At 41.6% G+C, this 18,112-nt stretch overlaps 1 protein-coding gene across 1 annotated transcript in view; it reads left to right on the plus strand.

The window, feature by feature from the left end:
- The window catches only part of LOC103354465 (dedicator of cytokinesis protein 3-like), a 50,096-nt gene that overhangs the window by 17,758 nt on the left and 14,226 nt on the right, over positions 1-18,112 (plus strand). Inside the window, exons 8-37 of the mRNA XM_008277845.1 lie at positions 833-874; positions 2,128-2,282; positions 2,456-2,537; positions 2,629-2,689; positions 2,782-2,929; positions 4,001-4,089; positions 5,292-5,417; positions 7,093-7,217; positions 7,316-7,478; positions 7,619-7,725; positions 9,582-9,753; positions 9,838-9,935; positions 10,439-10,522; positions 10,605-10,705; positions 10,812-10,893; positions 11,318-11,488; positions 12,227-12,419; positions 12,574-12,701; positions 12,873-13,019; positions 13,141-13,239; positions 13,335-13,429; positions 13,623-13,698; positions 13,849-13,949; positions 14,047-14,105; positions 15,236-15,384; positions 15,500-15,585; positions 15,692-15,718; positions 15,812-15,907; positions 15,995-16,055; positions 16,168-16,261. Of these exons, the coding sequence (XP_008276067.1) occupies positions 833-874; positions 2,128-2,282; positions 2,456-2,537; positions 2,629-2,689; positions 2,782-2,929; positions 4,001-4,089; positions 5,292-5,417; positions 7,093-7,217; positions 7,316-7,478; positions 7,619-7,725; positions 9,582-9,753; positions 9,838-9,935; positions 10,439-10,522; positions 10,605-10,705; positions 10,812-10,893; positions 11,318-11,488; positions 12,227-12,419; positions 12,574-12,701; positions 12,873-13,019; positions 13,141-13,239; positions 13,335-13,429; positions 13,623-13,698; positions 13,849-13,949; positions 14,047-14,105; positions 15,236-15,384; positions 15,500-15,585; positions 15,692-15,718; positions 15,812-15,907; positions 15,995-16,055; positions 16,168-16,261 (3,217 nt within the window). The remainder of the gene's footprint in view (positions 1-832; positions 875-2,127; positions 2,283-2,455; positions 2,538-2,628; positions 2,690-2,781; positions 2,930-4,000; positions 4,090-5,291; positions 5,418-7,092; positions 7,218-7,315; positions 7,479-7,618; positions 7,726-9,581; positions 9,754-9,837; positions 9,936-10,438; positions 10,523-10,604; positions 10,706-10,811; positions 10,894-11,317; positions 11,489-12,226; positions 12,420-12,573; positions 12,702-12,872; positions 13,020-13,140; positions 13,240-13,334; positions 13,430-13,622; positions 13,699-13,848; positions 13,950-14,046; positions 14,106-15,235; positions 15,385-15,499; positions 15,586-15,691; positions 15,719-15,811; positions 15,908-15,994; positions 16,056-16,167; positions 16,262-18,112) is intronic.

An 18,112-nucleotide genomic window follows, 5' to 3' on the forward strand; every position in this document is an offset into this window, starting at 1 on the left:
TGTTTTAAATAAATTACATATTTTAGTCCTGCTTGCTTTAAACTGCAAACCAGACTAGAAACACGTTTCCATAAATAAATAATGTCTCAAATGTATTTTAGTTGTAGTGATGTGGGGACTTTCCGAACCTATACAGAGAGAGAGAGAGAGAGAGAGAGAGAGAGAGGGGAGACTTGCTGAAGCAGATCCAATTTTAGAACTATGCAATTACAGCACAGATGTTATGAAATCTAATGTAATGCTGCTGGAGACTGTTATCTGGGAGGGAGATCCTTTCTGGTCAGTAGTTGAAGCTCCATATGCTGATGAAAACACTCTCCAACTGCCCTGCAGCCTCCCATTATCCCATTGCCATGTTTCTCAGCTTTGCACGCAGAATGTTTGTGCACTAACTGCTCTGTCCAGAAACAACAGCGTAGCCCTTCCTTGCCAAAAAGCCTCCTGACTCTGTCGATGAAAGTGAGCTCGTCTTTGGCAGGGCACAAGGCCTTGGCACCTCTTCAGGTACGGGAGCAGAAGAGTTCTTTTAGGCTGCTGAGCAGAGAGTGGTGCATGTGGGCGATACTGGCTTTGTCCTCTTCCCTCCCACACGCTCACGTTTTGCCTCATGTGGGCTTCTTTTAGTGCTGCGGGAACAGTAGTGTAGCCACTCGGCAGCGTACGTAGGTGAAGTTTTTGTCAGATTTGAAGCATCGACCCAGGCACCTCTCAGGTAGCGTGCGTCTGAAGCAGCTATAAGGTAAATAAGTTCAATGCTGTGTGGGAAGAGTAAAGAATGGACTGACTGATCTGACATCTTTTCCTTTTGAACTTCTTTTTTATTCTTTTTTAGCACGTATCCAGCAGACACTGTGGTCAACAAAGCACAAACCAGGTAGAGTCATTTCGAAGCTGTTTGTTTATAAAATAATCACACCTTTCATACTTTCTCTTCAACTCTCATTTTTCATCTCCTTTACAAACAATCTGCACCAAATGACTGTCCTGAAGCTATCGCTCTCACACTCCTTACTACTGGTTGCCTTTAATCCTGGTGGTCTTGGTGTCACTTCCATGCTCCATGAGAACCTCACACCACCGCTGCCAGGGTGTGGGGACTGATTCCCACTGGGATCACATATGTCCCAATGCATGCACAAATGGCACTTGTAGGCCACTTTCGTTAGTTTGTCCGCTGAATGTCATTTTGAGAGGGATACCAGTTGAAAGAGTCCATATGTAGCGAGAGAGCAGTGAGACACTTTGAGAAAAATGCTTAACCTCAACGCTTCTGTCATGTTTGCATGGGAAATATAAAGCTTGAACTATAAAGCAGTTAGCTTAGCTTAGCATTAGCTGAAAACAGAGGCAAATCCTTGCATCCTTGATGTAATTTGTGTGGATGACAATAAAGTATTCTGAATCTGAATCTGAATCTCAAACACATAGCTTGGCTTGGCCTAAAAAATCGCCTACAAGTACGGAAGCCCTTTTGAGTCGCAATATCTTGTTTGCACACTTTAGCTTTTGTGCAACGTAAACAAACAAACAAGCAAACAAGCAAGCAAGCAAACAAAATAAGATAAACTTTATTGATCCCTCACTGGGGAAATTTACGTGTTCCAGCAGCTGGATACAGAAATGCATGAAAGAAGCAGGACAAGAGTTACAAAAGTACAATAAGGCTAAAAAAATAAAGATATAGTAAAGATAAAGACATTGGACAAGACATAATGAATTTACATGTGGATATGTACAGATATAATGTGAATATGTCAGATATTTCCTATGAGATGGAAGTGATCACTAAAACAGATTTTTATCGATATAGTTCTATATATTACATAATTTCAGGAGTTTTCCTCCCAGGAATGCACCATCCCTGCAGCTCTTAAGAACAAAACCACCTATCTTCTATCGCATCATCTCTGTATTGCATTATGTGTCCACTGGGTCTACTGTAAATAGCATATACTTGCAACAGCATGACACACTGTAAAGTCTATAGCAATGAATTATTCACTTGTTACAGCACCGCCATTGATCTGTTAAATAAATGTGTCTACATAGAGAACGGCAGGTATTTGGCCTCACTCACAGTCGCACACTCGCCTTGTTAGCGGTCACTCTCTTCTTCTTGGTTCCCAGGGTGATAGCATGAGACAGCGCCATGGTGACGGTTGCCGTGTCCCCGTGTCGCACCACCTCTTCATCAATCTGAAGAGCTTTACTTACAACAGCATCAGCGAGGATGCGGACGTCTTCTTTTCTCTGTACGACACTCGCGAGGCCAAACAGATCAGGTACGCCGAGGAATCTGACTGAAACGGCCACGAATGGTCCTGTGGTGCATGTCGTATGCGTGCGAGGACAGACACTCACATACATGACTGCGCACTGTCTCTGTTCAGCAGATTGATAGAGGCATTCTGTGATTGACACGCACTCTGAAACTGTGAACTGGCTTCTTTTGCAGTGAGAAGTTCATGGTGAAACTGAACAAAAACGGAGGACCAAAGAATCCAGAGAAGGTTGATCGTCTGTGTGCTCTCTTCACGGTGAGATTTTTATTTGTTTTTCTTTTTTGACGTAAATGTTTCTTATTTTGACTTTTATTCCAATCCACCAATATTTTCAATTCCTCTGTAGGACCTTAGCAGTAAAGACTTGAAGAGGGACCTCTACATTGTTGCACATGTCATAAGAACTGGTAAATACAGCACAATGTGCAAAAACATGTTCTTCACAATTATGACTTGTCTGCATTTCTTTTTCACACAACTCTTCTCTTTTTGTTTCCAGGCCGTATGCTGCTCAATGACTCAAAGAAAGGCCCACCTCATGTGCAGTACAGACGACCTTATGGCTGTGCTGTACTTGCCATGAGTGATGTTTTCCACACCATCACAGACCTCAAAGAGGAGAAAGACTTTGTGCTTAAAGTTTATACGTGAGTATACCATTGTAGCTATTATTGTTCTTCTTCTTTTTTTTTAATTCATCTGATAAAAATGTTTCTCTTACACTTTGAAATTGCTCCTGTTTCCTCGGCTTACCTAATTGCTTTGTAGTTGCACGGCTTCTTGTAATCTCGGAGTTAAAGCGTCTCCGCAGCGATACGGCAAAGTGTGAATGTTCCGAAAATGTTGTGCATGACAACCTAGTGCTTCGCTGTTGATGCTCGGTGTGTTTTGACCAGAATGATAATGAAGTGTCCTCTGGAAAATCAATAGCTGCTCACCCCGAGCCTGTGATAGGGAACTTGGCGTGTTGTGAATCTGGCTGCTTCTGTTAGGCTTTGCCACAGAGAGACACTCCTGTACACCAGCCAACCCAGCGAAGGAAGGAGGCACAGAGAAGGAGAGGGGAAGAGGCTGAGAGAGATGACACATAGATAATTGAGCAAAGTTAGAGGACAGAGGAAAAATAACACGGAGCTCAGCATATTTTCTTGTCAGTCTGCAGCGAGAATGTCTCCTTGTATCTCCTCTGTCCTTCTCAGCATCCACTCTGGGTCAGAGGTCACCTGTGCACTTTGCCGTCCCATTACGTGATATTTTCTCTTGTGCCGTGCTTTTAAGGTTAACTGTACGGCTCGGTGTGAAACGAAGATTTCTAGAATAAAAAGCTGTCGTTTTTACTGGATTTCTCAGCTGACATGAAAGGCCCTTCCCTTTAAAAAGCAAGCAGTGATTCAGTGCTGAGCTGCCTCCAAACTGTCGGCTCCTATAACGCTCCAGTCTGTGCATTTCCCCATGCCTTTCCCAGGGGCCTTCGGGCCCACAGTAATGAAAAAGGCTGGTAGAGAGCTGGCTGTCAGGTTTGCTTAGTGTGCTGTGCATTTGGGCTAATGTGCTGCTTGATAGCACCTCCCCCTGCTGCTACCTTTTCTCCAAGAGGAAATCGGCTCTGGGACACATGCTGTTCATGTAGTCCCCATGCGCATAGTCCTGAACCCTCCATCTGGACCCACTAATGGGTGCGTTGTTAACAGCCCAACCCAACTTGTCTTTCTCTGCAGATGTAACAATGAGAACGAGTGGTACCAGGTACACGAGAACATCATCCGCAAGTCCAACACCAAGTACTCAGCCCCCAGCACCAACTATGGTAAATATGTTGTCCCTGCAGATCTGTAACCTTTTGCATTTTCACCCTTTTTTCACCCCTTTGCGGAAGTTTTATCACAACCCACAGAGAGTAAACACATGAATGTTGTTGTTTGTCTGCTCAGTATCAGAACATGTGATCATCATTTTCTTATGTTTGGCAGATACAGTTACTTCTAGTTTTATTTTGCCCACATTTTCTGAATTCTTCCTCTACATCAGTATTATGGAGATGAACAGAGTTGTGTTTTCATTGATCAAAGGTTTGAAAAACCACACAGAAAAATTAACAGCAACATGGTGACATGCTGAACATGCTGTCAACTGTTTTTATAGGGGCTATTTTTAGTGGAGCTACTCAGTTAAAATAAACCAATAACCCGAAGATATTTAGTGCTGTCATAGATAATAAAATTAGCTACATATTAAAGAAGCCAAAAAAAGCAAAAAAAAAAAATGTAAACAATTAATTGATTTCTAAAAAGGCTGTGGATTTCTTTCTTTCTGTTGTCTTACTGATAAATCCACAAACAATTTCTGGTCTTAAAGTAAAATGAGTGTATTTATCAAAAATTGGGCACTTTTACTGTAATTCATTGGATTATCCAAAAACCAACATTGTATTTCTATTATAATTTTCCAATTGTCATCTGAGAAAGAACTCTATATTATGAAATGCATCAAAGCCAGTTAAAATTCCTTTACATCACAGGAAATTGTACATCGCCCACCTCGAACTGTCACTTTGATAATAAAGACGTGGAGCAGAAAACATATTGTAGCCGAACGCGAAGCTAAATCAGCTCAGCCGATGTGTGAGCTCCTCTGAAAAGATCACTTTGTGTCTCTGGTGTTAAAATATGACTCATGTCCATGTTACTAGATTTGTACAGAACCCATATTTTTCCTCGTATCTTTGTGTAATTCCACAACACCATTTTTGTCCTCCCTCCCTCTGTTCTGGCTCCGATCACGTCTCTCCATCCACTCTCCTGTCTGTCTTCACCTCCCCCACATTCTGACTAATGTCCTTTAAATACCCCTCTGTCCCTCCCTTCTCCCATCTCCCTTCGTCTTTGTCCCTGCGCTTTTCTTTCCTTCAATTCCTCTTCCCTCCCACAACTCCACACCTCTTCATTTGCCCTTTCCCCCCATTTACACACTCTCGCATATTCCCCCCCATCGCCCTCCGCCCCTCTCCAGGCCTCATCATTTCCCTGCAGCTGCTGCGAGGTGAGCTGGAGCAGATCAGACGGGAGAACCAGGCTGTGTTCAACAGGGCCTTGGCACTCACACGCAAACTGGGTTTCCCAGATGTCATCCTGCCAGGTAAGGAGGCAGAGAGCAGTAGGCGGTAATGGGGACAGAGAGGTTCAGGGAGGAGGTGGAGACCAGAGGCCAGATGGCTTGGAGGAATGAAAAGAGGGGAAGGTCACAGATCAGGGTAAAGAGGAAGCAGATGAAGGAGGAGAGGGACAGGGCAAGACAGATGTAAGAAAAGAAAGGATTCAATTCGAGAAAACAGCAGGAAATAGCAATAGAGGGATGTAAAAGAGAGCAGAGTGTGCTAAGGTAAGCTGTATGTGAGCTGGATTCACAGCACCTGATGGAACCTAAGCACTCTGTTACTGTACAACACAAACATTTAATGTACTTGACAATTTCCACTTGATACTTAATCTGTCTACTCATCATTGTACCTTTCACCACACTTCACTCATCTGAAAGCTTTTCAGATTAGAGTTTTACATTAAAACCACTGGATAAACATACAAAACATAGGAGAACATTTGAACAATTCATGGCCTCTTGTTACAATATATGTTGTTTAAGCTCCAACAAAGAAACATTACACTTTTACACTTGTCAGACGGTTTCATTTTGAGGAAACTGATGCATCAATATTCTAACAGTGCCAAATATACACAAACATCACACACACAGGTGCTTATTTTTACTAGATTAACTTTTTGCACCAAATAGACTGAGCTTATCATACCTTTCTTGGTTTACTTGAGTAATTTTTGCATATACTTTCACTTGGAGTATGACTAAGTTGTATTTTTACCCGTACTTCAGTGAAGGACTTAGTACTTCTTCCGCTACTGGTGTTTTGTAGACTCTCAGTTCTTTACTCCCCGTTTGCATGAGATCGGCATGTAGGTCAGGTGCTGAGCAAATTGTGAAGAGCAGAGGTCTTCAAAGATAACTCAAAGACAGAGAAAGAAAGAGAGAGGTGTGTGTTTATTTCGGAATATTTCATCAGCTGACATTGCAGTGCTTTTGTGTCTACTGAGAATGTATAATCTTCCTCTCCTCTCCTCTCCTCTCCTCTCCTCTCTCACCTCCATCTCCAGCTCCTTTCCAGTTAGCCTGAAATACCTCCCAATATTGCTCCTTGTGAGTCATCTGTCCCCAAGGAGATGACTTGGATATAAATAACTATAATCTGATTTTATAAATAACCGCAATATCTTCCTCCACTGTTGCCACTGATATTTATCCCATTAAACATTGACCTCACAAAAGGTGCTGAGGCAGTCATGAGCTACATTGTATTAGAACTCAGCGGGGTCATTTTTATCGAAAGGAACAGTGACATCTAGTCCGCATCTTAGTCCGCACAGATGCTTAATTAATGTTGACCGCTCACAGTTCATCTGTGGAGCAGAGGCTGACATGGACATTATAACGTATGAACATCACCAGGGCATAGTCGGGGACTTTCTGAGATGTCTTTGTCTTTCTAATGGAGTTCAACTCTTCTCCATCTCCACACTTCTGGGTATTTTTTCTTTTCTTTTTTTTTCCATTTTCAATCTCAGAGTTTTAATACCCAGCTGACATTGAAGTGATATCACTTGAGGCAATTAAATTTCGTGCAGCTCCCTCCGGTGCTACAAAAGGCTTATTATTATAATGTTGCTTTTTCATGTAAGCAGTAAAGAAAAATCAGTGGCGCTCCCCTTTAAGTAAAGTTTCTCCTGTTTTTTAATTGTGCTAGGTGACACACGCAATGACCTGTATCTGACTCTGGAGCGGGGGGAGTTTGAGAGGGGTGGCAAGAGCGTCCAGAAGAACATTGAAGTCACCCTCTATGTGCTGTACGCCGACGGGGACACACTCAAAGTATGACACATGTGCACATGAGTTATAAGGCAGCATATCATCAGTACATGAACAGCGATGAGCGTAACCTTCCTCCCCGTGCATCTTTGTCTTTGCAGGACTGCATCAGTTTGGGCAGCGGAGAGCCCAACACCTGTGAATATCGCTCGTTCGTCCTGTATCACAACAACAGCCCTCGCTGGAGCGAGATGGTCAAGCTGCCCATTCCCATCGATCGCTTCAGAGGGTCCCACCTACGCTTCGAGTTCAGACACTGCTCCAGTGAGTCAACGCAGTGGCGGTCAAACCCTCAGCGCACAAGTTTAATAAGACAGATTGAATCATGCTCAGAGTGAGACTAGTTTGTGTGATTTGTGTAGATGAGTGGATGATGGGTGATATTATGATGTCCTTCCTTTCAGCTAAAGACAAAGGGGAGAAAAAGCTCTTTGGTTTTGCCTTCACTCCCCTGATGAGAGAAGATGGGACCACACTGTCAGATGAGAGCCACGAGCTGTATGTGTACAAGGTAGGATCAGATATAACACACGCACACACAATGGATGTATGGTGGAACGAGATGCAGAGTTGTCATTTTAAACTGCTAAGTAGTTTCATGAAATTAAAATCTATATAGTTGTAATGGCAGTAAATATTAAGACCCATATTGTGATGTCTTTTGCTTTTAACCCTCTGAACCCCAAAACCCCAAAAGACGTGTTATTTTCCAAACAAACCACCAAAAATACACCATTTACGAAAGCCAAACACTTCAAAACAGAAAAAATCATAAAATGTCCATCTTTCCTTGAATTATTCATCTGCTGTTTCATCCAAAAACGTCACTAAGCTTAACCTACAATCATGATATTCCATGTGCATGTTGGACACGCCCCATTTAACGATTTACAAAAACAAATGGTTTATATCAACCTGATTAAGTAAAAAACATAAACATTTGTGATCCTTGACGCAACCATAAAAGCCGCTAGTGACTTAGCAAATTCAGCGACTGAACTGCAGGTTGTGTTTAAGTAAAGCAGTAGACAAGTACTGAAACAAATTTAAAATGTAAGTAATAAAATATCTGTAATGTGTAAAACCGTCATATTTTCCAGTACTGATAACACCTGTGTGCACAGGTTGATTCCATTTTTCCCCCAATTTTTTTTATAATTTTATATTTATAACTTGTGTTTTTTTCATGATTTATGGTATTTATTTGTTAAGAATTTTGTCATACTGCTCAAAAGACATTTTGACTTTTCGCTCTACAAAGGTGCAGGAATTTAGATTGAAGTAAAAAGTGAGCACACTGAGAGTTAAAATGAGGCAGGAACTACAACAAAAAAGGAAACTCCAGAAGGTTTCAAAGGGTTAAGCTCTTAAGGGTTAAGCTTTTAAGTTTAAAGTTATTTGCTTAAACAATCAGTGCTGGGGTGTTTATGTGTTGGAGGGGCATCGCATCACTGCTGGCAGCTCTCTGGATGTCTTTATTGCATTTTCTCAGCAGTGGACACGATAACATTTAATGAAATGCACCATCATTTCTTTCCTGCTCTCCATTGCCAACATTTGTAGCCACTGTGTCATAGCTGAGCAGCTCTGGATGACTGATCCAACAGCACCACACAAGGTGTTTTTGTCCTCGGGATATTGTCTGTTCTTTTGTGTGTGTTTCAATCTCTCGCTGTCCCAACCGCTATGTTCTCTACTAAGAGCACTCTGAAGCATGGAGAAGGTGTTTCTCAAAACTGATATGAAGTCTCAACATCATATCCTGGTTTCTTAAATCAGGTTGTGCTGTTTATGAGGGCAGCACATAACTGGGATCCTCCTAGAACCTAATGGTACCAATGCCCTTGCTCACTATGAGAAGCCTTCTGTGACCAAATCTGCAACAGAAGCAACTTCACACTCTTTGGTACCGAACCCAGAGTGGAGAAATTCCTGGTTCTGTGCAATATTATATGCATATTTATAGTATTTGTCTCGCATGCCAGCCTTTTTTAGTATGCTAGCAATATGTATTCTAATCAACATAATGTTGAAAATTATCATTATGTTTAATGGTGTTTTAGGTCCTCAGAGTAATTTTTATAGTGAATGATAATGGTGTGAACATCCAGTTGTTCAGTGGCAGCCCAGTAACACTCTATTTGCTGGAATTGGCTCATTCTTTTACAGAGAGGCAGAAGATCCAATAAAATGTTTTTTGTTCTTTCCGGCTAGATACCGAAATGACAACACCTCAGTGGTGTTTAATCAGATCAGTTATTGACCAGAACTTCTAACGTTTTGTTTCACCGTGTTGGTGCAGCAGCATTTCATTCAAATCTCATGTGTTTCCAAACCTTCTCGGATCTCCCCGCGTCCATCCTCCAGTGTGATGAAAACGCCACCTTCAGTAACCAGGGTCTGTACCTGAGCCTGCCCTGCTGTAAGGAGGACTTCAACAGCTGCCCCAACCTACCGGCCAACCTGCCCTTCCAGAGAAGCCCCAAAGAAACCTTCTGGGTCTCCACAATACTCTGCTCCACCAAACTCACGCAAAACGGTAATCCAGCACCTCACGTACTGCTCTTATTTATTAGAAGACTTTGACTGAATTCAACTCAGTCTGATTTTGTTCTGCTTTCAGTGGACCTTCTGGCTCTTCTGAACTGGAAGGCCCATCCAGACAGAGTGTTGGACATCCTCGGTCGACTACGTCAGATCAGTGGAGAGGAGATTGTCAAGGTCATTGTCATCACATTGTTTATGTAATGATGAGAGGGATGTAAGGAATAGTAACCCTCTGTGTTAATGTATGCCATATCAAGCTTCTTTTATAGTATTTAGGCTGAAAAAGAAAAGACGTTTCAGTTTTTTGAAACAAGTGAGAATCTGTTTGGTTTGATTATCATATTATGATTATTTTTTTGCCATTTTACCTTTATAATTATGGATACTCTAATTAAATAATAAGCTTGTGTTGCTAGAAAACTGCTCTAATTTTGACATTCATGATACATGTTGTCATTTTGTGGTATTTAGTAGAATTGTCTTTAGGACTATTGAGCCAGCCACATTCCCATCTCAGAATAATAATAATAGTAATAAAGGTTTTATCGTCATGTTTTTGGATAAAGGGGCTATCCTTTTTTTTTTTTTATTTCCTTCGTTTCTATTTTAGTCAGCAGAAAAGCCTTTAATGTGATAGTCGTATTGAGATTTGTTCTTTTTTTTAATCTCTCTCACAGTTCTTGCGAGATGTCCTGGATACGCTCTTCTGTCTTTTAGATGACAATACTGATAAATACGGACCACTGGTATTCCAGTCTCTGGTACGACCGTTAAAGGAATTAAAGGAACATACTGTAATATATTGTGGAAATAGATATAACACCTATATGTTTGTGTGCTCAGGTGTTCATCATTAACCTGCTCAGGGACAGCCGTTTCTACCACTTCAGACCTGTCATGGACTCCTACATCCAAAACCACTTTGCTGGAGCCTTGGCATACAAGTATAACAATATTTACCCAATATTTCTGAGTTATTTTGTTGGAAACAAACATAAAATTGTTATTTTTAGATGGCTGCAAAAGGTCCTAACTCTAATTTGCTTGCAGAGAGCTGATTCGATGCCTGAAGTGGTACATGGACCGCTCAGCTGAGGTCGTCCGGCAGGACCACATACAGGAAGCCATGAGAGTAAAGTATCCCTTTCACTTCCTCCTGCTTCTGTCCTGGCTCCTTCAGCAGGGATTAATTGACATGGCACGAGGAAATGGTCAAACAAAAGTGCTGATAAGGAGTAATGTGACACCATATGAGGCCTAGGGAAGTGAATTCCCTGCTGAGAGAAAAGCTAATAAAAGGAAGTTATCAAAAACCTGTGCAGATATTGACGTACAGAGTGCAGCTTTTCTATGTGGTGTTTGAACTTCCTTTGTGATTGGATCATGTGAGGAGCTATCCTGTTACAAGGCCTGATTGGAAATGTTTCTTTCATGTATTGATTTTTAACCTTAAACCGATTTGGTTGCTCAGTTCGTGTTCTTTGATGGTACATCATGATGTGAACGTTGGCTGACTGCATGTCTCTATCTGCATCTTTTTCCAATGACCACCTCAGGCACTGGAGTATCTGTTCAAGTTCATCGTCCAGTCTCGTATCCTGTACTCGAGAGCCACCTGTGGGATGGAGGAGGAGCAGTTCAGGGCGAGCATCCAGGAGCTCTTCCAGTCCATTCGATTTGTCCTGAGTCTGGACAGTCGCAGCTCAGAGAACCTGGTGTTCACACAGGTCAGACAGCTCACACCTGATGACAAAACACTTTCTGCTGCTCTGATGACTCTCAGTATGTCACCTGCTCTGCAGTCCTGGTTATCTTTTGTTCTAAATGTTTTTATTTCTCTTTTGTTCATCCTCTTAGTTTGCGTTCATGTTTCGTTGATTGATTTTGTTTATATTTCTTGTTTCATTTCTTCATTCTGTGCATTCTGCAACTGATACTTCCATCTTTTGTCTCACCATTGACCCATTCTTGGCTTGATCTTGGACAGTTTAGGGGTGTGATCAGCTGCATGCCTTTCTGTTGTCATGTTCCTGGGCTCTCATCCTTCTCCGTAAGTCACAGCGCCCCCCTGTGTTGGTTTCACAATGCAGCAGATGCTGTGCAACCATCAGCCTGCTTGAACAGGATTATGTACTATTAAGTAACTCATATGCAGTGAGTGCTGCAGATTTTACTGCTTATTTGAGACTAAATATGCAAAAACTAAGATTATGGCTGTATGAAGATCTAAACTGTATTCCTACATTAAGATTTTGGTTGTGCTCCTTTTACACTCTTAATACCCAGCTTAATTTGGATTTTCTGTTTTGTGTATGTGTCACTGAGAACAGAACAATTTTATAAATTTGTAACTGATGCTGTTTGCAATGTTTTAATACATGTATGAGTGGCTTTTTTGAGACAGAATAATTATTCCATATGTACGCTACAAATCGCTCTTCTCTGTTCTTTGTTTCCCCCTTAAGGCAGCGCTGTTGAACAGTTTCCCCGATATCTTTGATGAGCTGCTGCAGATGTTCACAGTTCAGGAGGTGGCTGAATATGTCAGGGGAACCCTGGGGAGCATGCCCAGCACAGTGGACATTGGCCAGTCTATGGATGTAGTCAAACTGCAGTCCATTGCTCGCACAGTTGAGAGTCGCCTCTTCTTCTTTCCTGGTGAGAGACATGTGAAGGTCTTTCTCTAAAGATACTGAAACGGCACATTCAAACATGCCATAGTACCATTTCAGTCCATATATGCGAACCCAAGGACCAGACAGTGCTTTTTTTGTTTCATTTTCAGTGTTTTTTTCTCTTTCTCTTGTCTCAGAGTCCCGTAGTATTTTGCTGCCGGTGGTTCTGCATCACATCCACCTGCATCTACGCCAGCAGAGGGAGCTGCTCATTTGTTCTGGGATCCTGGGCAGCATCTTTTCCATAATCAAGACAAGCTCCATGGTACAATGCACTACTCTTACACAAAAAAGTCACAGCGTATACATGGTTCAATTGAATAGTGAAATGCAATGTACAACTTCTCATTTTAATGCAGCTGTTGCTTCCCAGCACTGTAGCACTTCCATTAAGCAGCAGTTGTTCTGCTCCCCTTAACCTGCTCTTTCCTTTCAGGAGTCTTCTGTTCAGGATGAGGTGGAGATGATGGTGGAGAGCTTACTGGATGTGCTGCTGCAGACTCTGCTATCCATCATGAGCAAATCTCACTCTGTGGAGACGTCCAGAGGACAGCGCTGTCCCCAGTGCACGGCTGAGATAACGGTAAGCTTCTACTTGAAGTACCTCTTTGATGGACAATAAAAAAAGGGGGGAAATTTCTGTAAAAATTTGAGTTGATTAACCTTTCTGGATATGTGTGTCTATCTCTGTCGTTTTCTTCCAGGGGGAGTACGTTTCCTGTCTTCTTTCTCTGCTCCGACAAATGACAGAGATCCACTTTCACCATCTACTCAATAACTTCCATAGCAAGGAGGAGCTGAAGGTGAGAAACTCTCTGAGACTCAGAGCTGAGCATGATTAGAGCATTTAGCTGTGGCCTGCTTTCTACATACCCTCTTTTAATATATTCCTCTGCAGGAGTTCCTGTTGAAGATCTTCTGCGTGTTTCGCAATCTGATGAAACTGACTATCTTCCCCCGAGACTGGAGTGTCATGCGGCTTCTAACTAGTCAGTGAGTCTGCTTTTCCATTTCTGTCATGCAGTCTTTGTCCCGGAGATGGTAAGGGAATACAGCCAACCATTAGATCAGGCTCTCTTCAGATAATCCTGCTCTGAAGGTGACGCTTGTGTTGCAAATTTTTTTCATCTATTTTTGGCACCTAGCTCATTTTGTAAGCTGACAGTGTAATGTTTGCTTTCTGCAGTATCATCGTGGTGACAACACAGTTTCTGTCTCCGGCGCTGCACAAGAACTTCTCAGAGGCAGATTTTGATTTCAAGGTGTGTGTCTGGACAGCGGCTAGCATTACACGACGCCACGGAAATGCTTTTTTTTGTTGTTGTTTTTTTGTTGTGACACTTGTGAAGGAAGCATCATGTCAATGTCAATTAGTGGAGCGTTTAATTACTTTTTTTTTTTTTGTGCCTTAGGTATGGAACTCCTTTTTCAGCCTCACTGTACTATACATCAACCAGCCCAGTCTGCAGCTGGAGGCGCTTGGTCCTGCTAAGAGAAAGAAAGTCCTCGACAAGTAAGGAGCCACTATATGTTCTTTGTATGCATTCCATTCTGACACTATGTAATTTTTTTAACCAAAATTCTACTTTTTTCCACTTTTTTCTTTGTAGGCATGGAGATATGAGAGTTATGATGGCATATGAGCTCTTCAGCATGTGGCAAAAATTAGGTTTGTCTTTCCCACCATTCTGAGATACGTATCACAGTGAAGCACCAGAATTTACAGTCATAAACAAAAGTTTACATACACTTACTTGTAAAGACCATGTATATTATGACAGTCTTAACTTTCCAGTGACTCCTATAATTTTTCTATAATGGAGTCATTGAAACCTTTTTGCTGCAAAAAACAGTCATGAATTTTGGTTCTTTCATGGATTTAATATAGGTTTTCTGGAAATATTGCAAAATCTGCTGAGTCAAAAGCATGCGTACAGCAATGCTAATATCTGGTTAAATGTCTTTTTGATATTTTCACTCTAACTAGGCACTTTTGGGAGCTGTCTACAAGCTTTTAGTTGTATCTTTGACGACTCGTCTTGACAGAATTCGTACAGTTACATTTGTTAGCTTTCTGACACTGACTTGTCTACAGATCATTTGATGGGCTTTAATTCAGGACTTTGGGGAGACCAGTCTTAAACCTTGATTTTAGCCTTATTTAGACCATTTCTTACCACTTTTGATGTGTATTTGGGGTCATTGTCTTGTTGGAACTCAACTGCATCCAAGACCCAACCTTCTGGCTGATGATTTTAGGTTTTTATGAAGAATGTTGAGGTAATCCACCTTCTTCATCATTCCATTCATTTTGTGTGAAGCAGCAGCTCCACTAGCAGCAAAACAGACTCAGAGCATAATACTACCACCACCATGCTTGGTGGTAGGTAGGTGTGTTTTCTTCCTGATCATGGCAGTAATACAACTGTATGATGCACTTTAAACTTACAAACAGTTGTTTGTCCAGATGATCTGTCGCTGCTTTGAAATGGCTCCAAGTGACTTTCTTAACTTGTGGCTGAGTCTAATGAGTGTATCAGATGCGCCCTATTTAAACTTGCTTGGAGAAGTCAGCAACTGTAGTCAATTAACAAGAGGTTGAAAGGCCCCGACACTAAGAAAAGTTAGATTAGCACAGCTTTCTACATCACCAGAACTGATCATTTAAGTTGCTGTATGTATATTTTTGACCCAGCAGATTCTTTTCACTTTTCCAGATGACCTGTTATAAATCAATGTATGTTTCCATAACGTCAGTGCAAACAAAGGCGTCTATCTGAATTAATCTCTGTAATCCAGGTGACAACAAGCCCCACTTCATCCCAGGAATGATGGGTCCCTTCCTCGGTGTCACGCTAGTGCCTCAGACCGAGGTCCGGAATATCATGATCCCAATTTTTCATGACATGATGGATTGGGAGCAGAGGAAAAACGGCAACTTCAAACAGGTCATTATGACGTTATTATGCGCTGAAACACAGATTGTGTGCTGAAAGCGACGGGCGGCTCTTTGTCACATAACATACCCACATCTTTTGGCTGAATGTGCTTTCGTATGTGTAGGTGGAAGCAGAGCTGATGGATAAGCTGGACAGCATGGTGTCGGATGGGAAAGGCGATGATAATCACAGAGAGCTCTTCAGTCTGTTGTAAGCATCAAACCGGTGTTTAGTGAGCCTGTGAATGATACTCAGAACGATGCTGGTGTTTCAGTGTTTCCTTCTAAAATGCTGTTGTTTGGCTCTCATGTTGCAGGACCCAGCTGTTTGGTCCTTACCCAAGGTGAGGTGTACATTCATTCATTCACATTCATATCTATTGCCTTCCTGTGCTGATCATCTTTAGTAAGAATGTCTTACTGTGTTTTCTGTGCAGCTTGCTGGAGAAGATTGAGCAGGAGACCTGGAGAGAAACGGGAATCTCGTTTGTCACATCAGTCACAAGACTTGTTGAGCGATTACTGGATTACAGGTAAGGTTAATATGCATATATACATGCTGTTGGTTCATGTCGATAAACTGCAGAGCAATGAGGAAAAATATCACCTTTTATGTATAGGGACTGCATGAAAGGAGATGAAATGGAGAACAAGAAAATTGGTGGTTCCGTCAACCTTATGGTGAGACCTTCATGGAATGCATACAATCTTAATCTGGACACGTAAATGAATATTTGCACTCATCGAATTAGGTTTTAATGAATTGTTTCCTTTTTTAAAAATTCAACACCAGAACTTCTACAAATCGGAGGTCAACAAGGAGGACATGTATATCCGTTACATCCACAAGCTGTGTGACCTCCATCTCCAAGCTGAGGACTTCACAGGTAACTGAGATACTTGTTCATTTTTGTTGTTGTTATGGAGCATGAAGTGTTGTTTTTCATTGGTGGACCTGCCCTTTAATTGGGTTCTACTAACAAAAGCACATAAGAAAAAAATGGATGCAACAGAGAGAAGAGTCACGTAAGGCTTCTTAGCATCGTAAATTTACTTTTTGCTCTTTCCAGAATTCATAGACACAGTTATAATGCAACAAATTATTAAAAACGAAAAAGAAAGTAAAATTTCTTTGATTACTGATATTAAAAAACTGAAATCAACACGTACGTTTTTTCAAGTATCCACAGGTGTCACCAATACTGGAGAAACAAAAAATATAGACTATACATACTATAGATGCTGCAAAGTGGCTCAATGGTTAGCAACATTGCCTCGCAGCTAGAAGTTCGCCAGTTCGCGTCCCGGGGAGGACACCCGGGAATTTTCTGCTTGGAGTTTGCATGTTCTCCCTGTCTAGCGTGGGTTCTCTCCGGGTTCTCCGGCTTCTTTCCACAGTCCAAAAACATGTTGAGGTTAACTGGTGATTGTGAATTGTCCATAGGTGTGAATGTGAGTGTGCTTGGTTGTCTGTCTCTAAATGTAGCCCTGTGATAGACTGGTGACCTGTCCAGGGTGTCCGCTGCCTTCACCCTGAGTCAACTGGGATAGACTCCAGCCCCACCACAACCCTAGTGAGGATTAAGTGGTGTATAGATAATGGATGGATGGATACTCTAGTTGTTTTACTACTTACTTCAGTTTGTTTTCTTTTTGCTCTGTGTAAACTCAGCCTAGTTCAGCTGAAAAGTTTGAGTAAATGGTTTATTTTGGAGACATTTAAAAAAAAAAGAGAGAGAATAAAGTGATTTTGATGAAATATCATAATTTTAAACTCAGTTTTAGTTACGTTTTCGACAGCATGCCACGTACACATGAGTAACTAAAGGCTCGTCAGAAAGTTGAAAAGTCAACAATTCCTTCTGTTTTTTTCAGTTTCTGGCTCTGATAAATGGGGTCATTCTAGTGATTTAAAAAAAAATTGCCAGCCTTTCAAATCCGCAGACAGGTTTTGGGGTTCAGAGGGAGAAAGTTGTTAGTTTCTGGCTCAACTGCCTCATTTTCAGCAAGCGATTACAGTAGGTCGGCCGTAAGCAGTCCAGAGGGAATCAGGGGCATCATCTCATAAAAACTTGACCAAAGTAGACTGGCTTCTTTGTTCGTCCACAGATAAGGAAGAAAATAGATAAGAAAATGGCGTGTTGGAAACAGAGACTTGCAAGCTTAAGATCACAGTGGAGTGTGGAGACACTCTTGGCAGAACAGACAGTCTAAATGTCAGGTGGAGATAATTATGTGCTGCCAGTTTAACATTAAGACATAAGGCTTTTGCTTGACAATCCCTCACTGCCACCAACTCTTTTCATGTGTGTTGCACTTGTGGAATTTGTGACACATTTGTTCACAGAGGGCGGTTACAGCACATTTTGTGGTCCAGCAACTTTCCGTTATGTAAACATGAAATCCGGAGAAGTTGTCAGCTTATCTAACAGTGTAAATGGCTAAAGTGTTCTTGCTTTACTCACATTATTGGCAGTAGCAGCTTTATTATGTGCACGTAAACGTAGCCAAATATGACTAATTGAATCCGACCTCATTCATCACTTACGTAAAACAAACAACAGGCAGCTGGGAAGATAATTAAAACACACTTTAGTGTCCTGCAGTGTTGAGTGTGATTGCACGTGTGGTTGTGGTGTGAACAATTTCCCACCTAAAAAACTTATTTCATAGATGTGATTCAACTTAACAAGGCAATCAGTGGCTGCGACTGACTCATAAGACACGAATCAGTTTTA

This window comes from Stegastes partitus, unplaced genomic scaffold (assembly GCF_000690725.1).
Source record: "Stegastes partitus isolate 25-593 unplaced genomic scaffold, Stegastes_partitus-1.0.2 Scaffold108, whole genome shotgun sequence".
NCBI classification, from domain to species: domain Eukaryota; kingdom Metazoa; phylum Chordata; class Actinopteri; family Pomacentridae; genus Stegastes; species Stegastes partitus.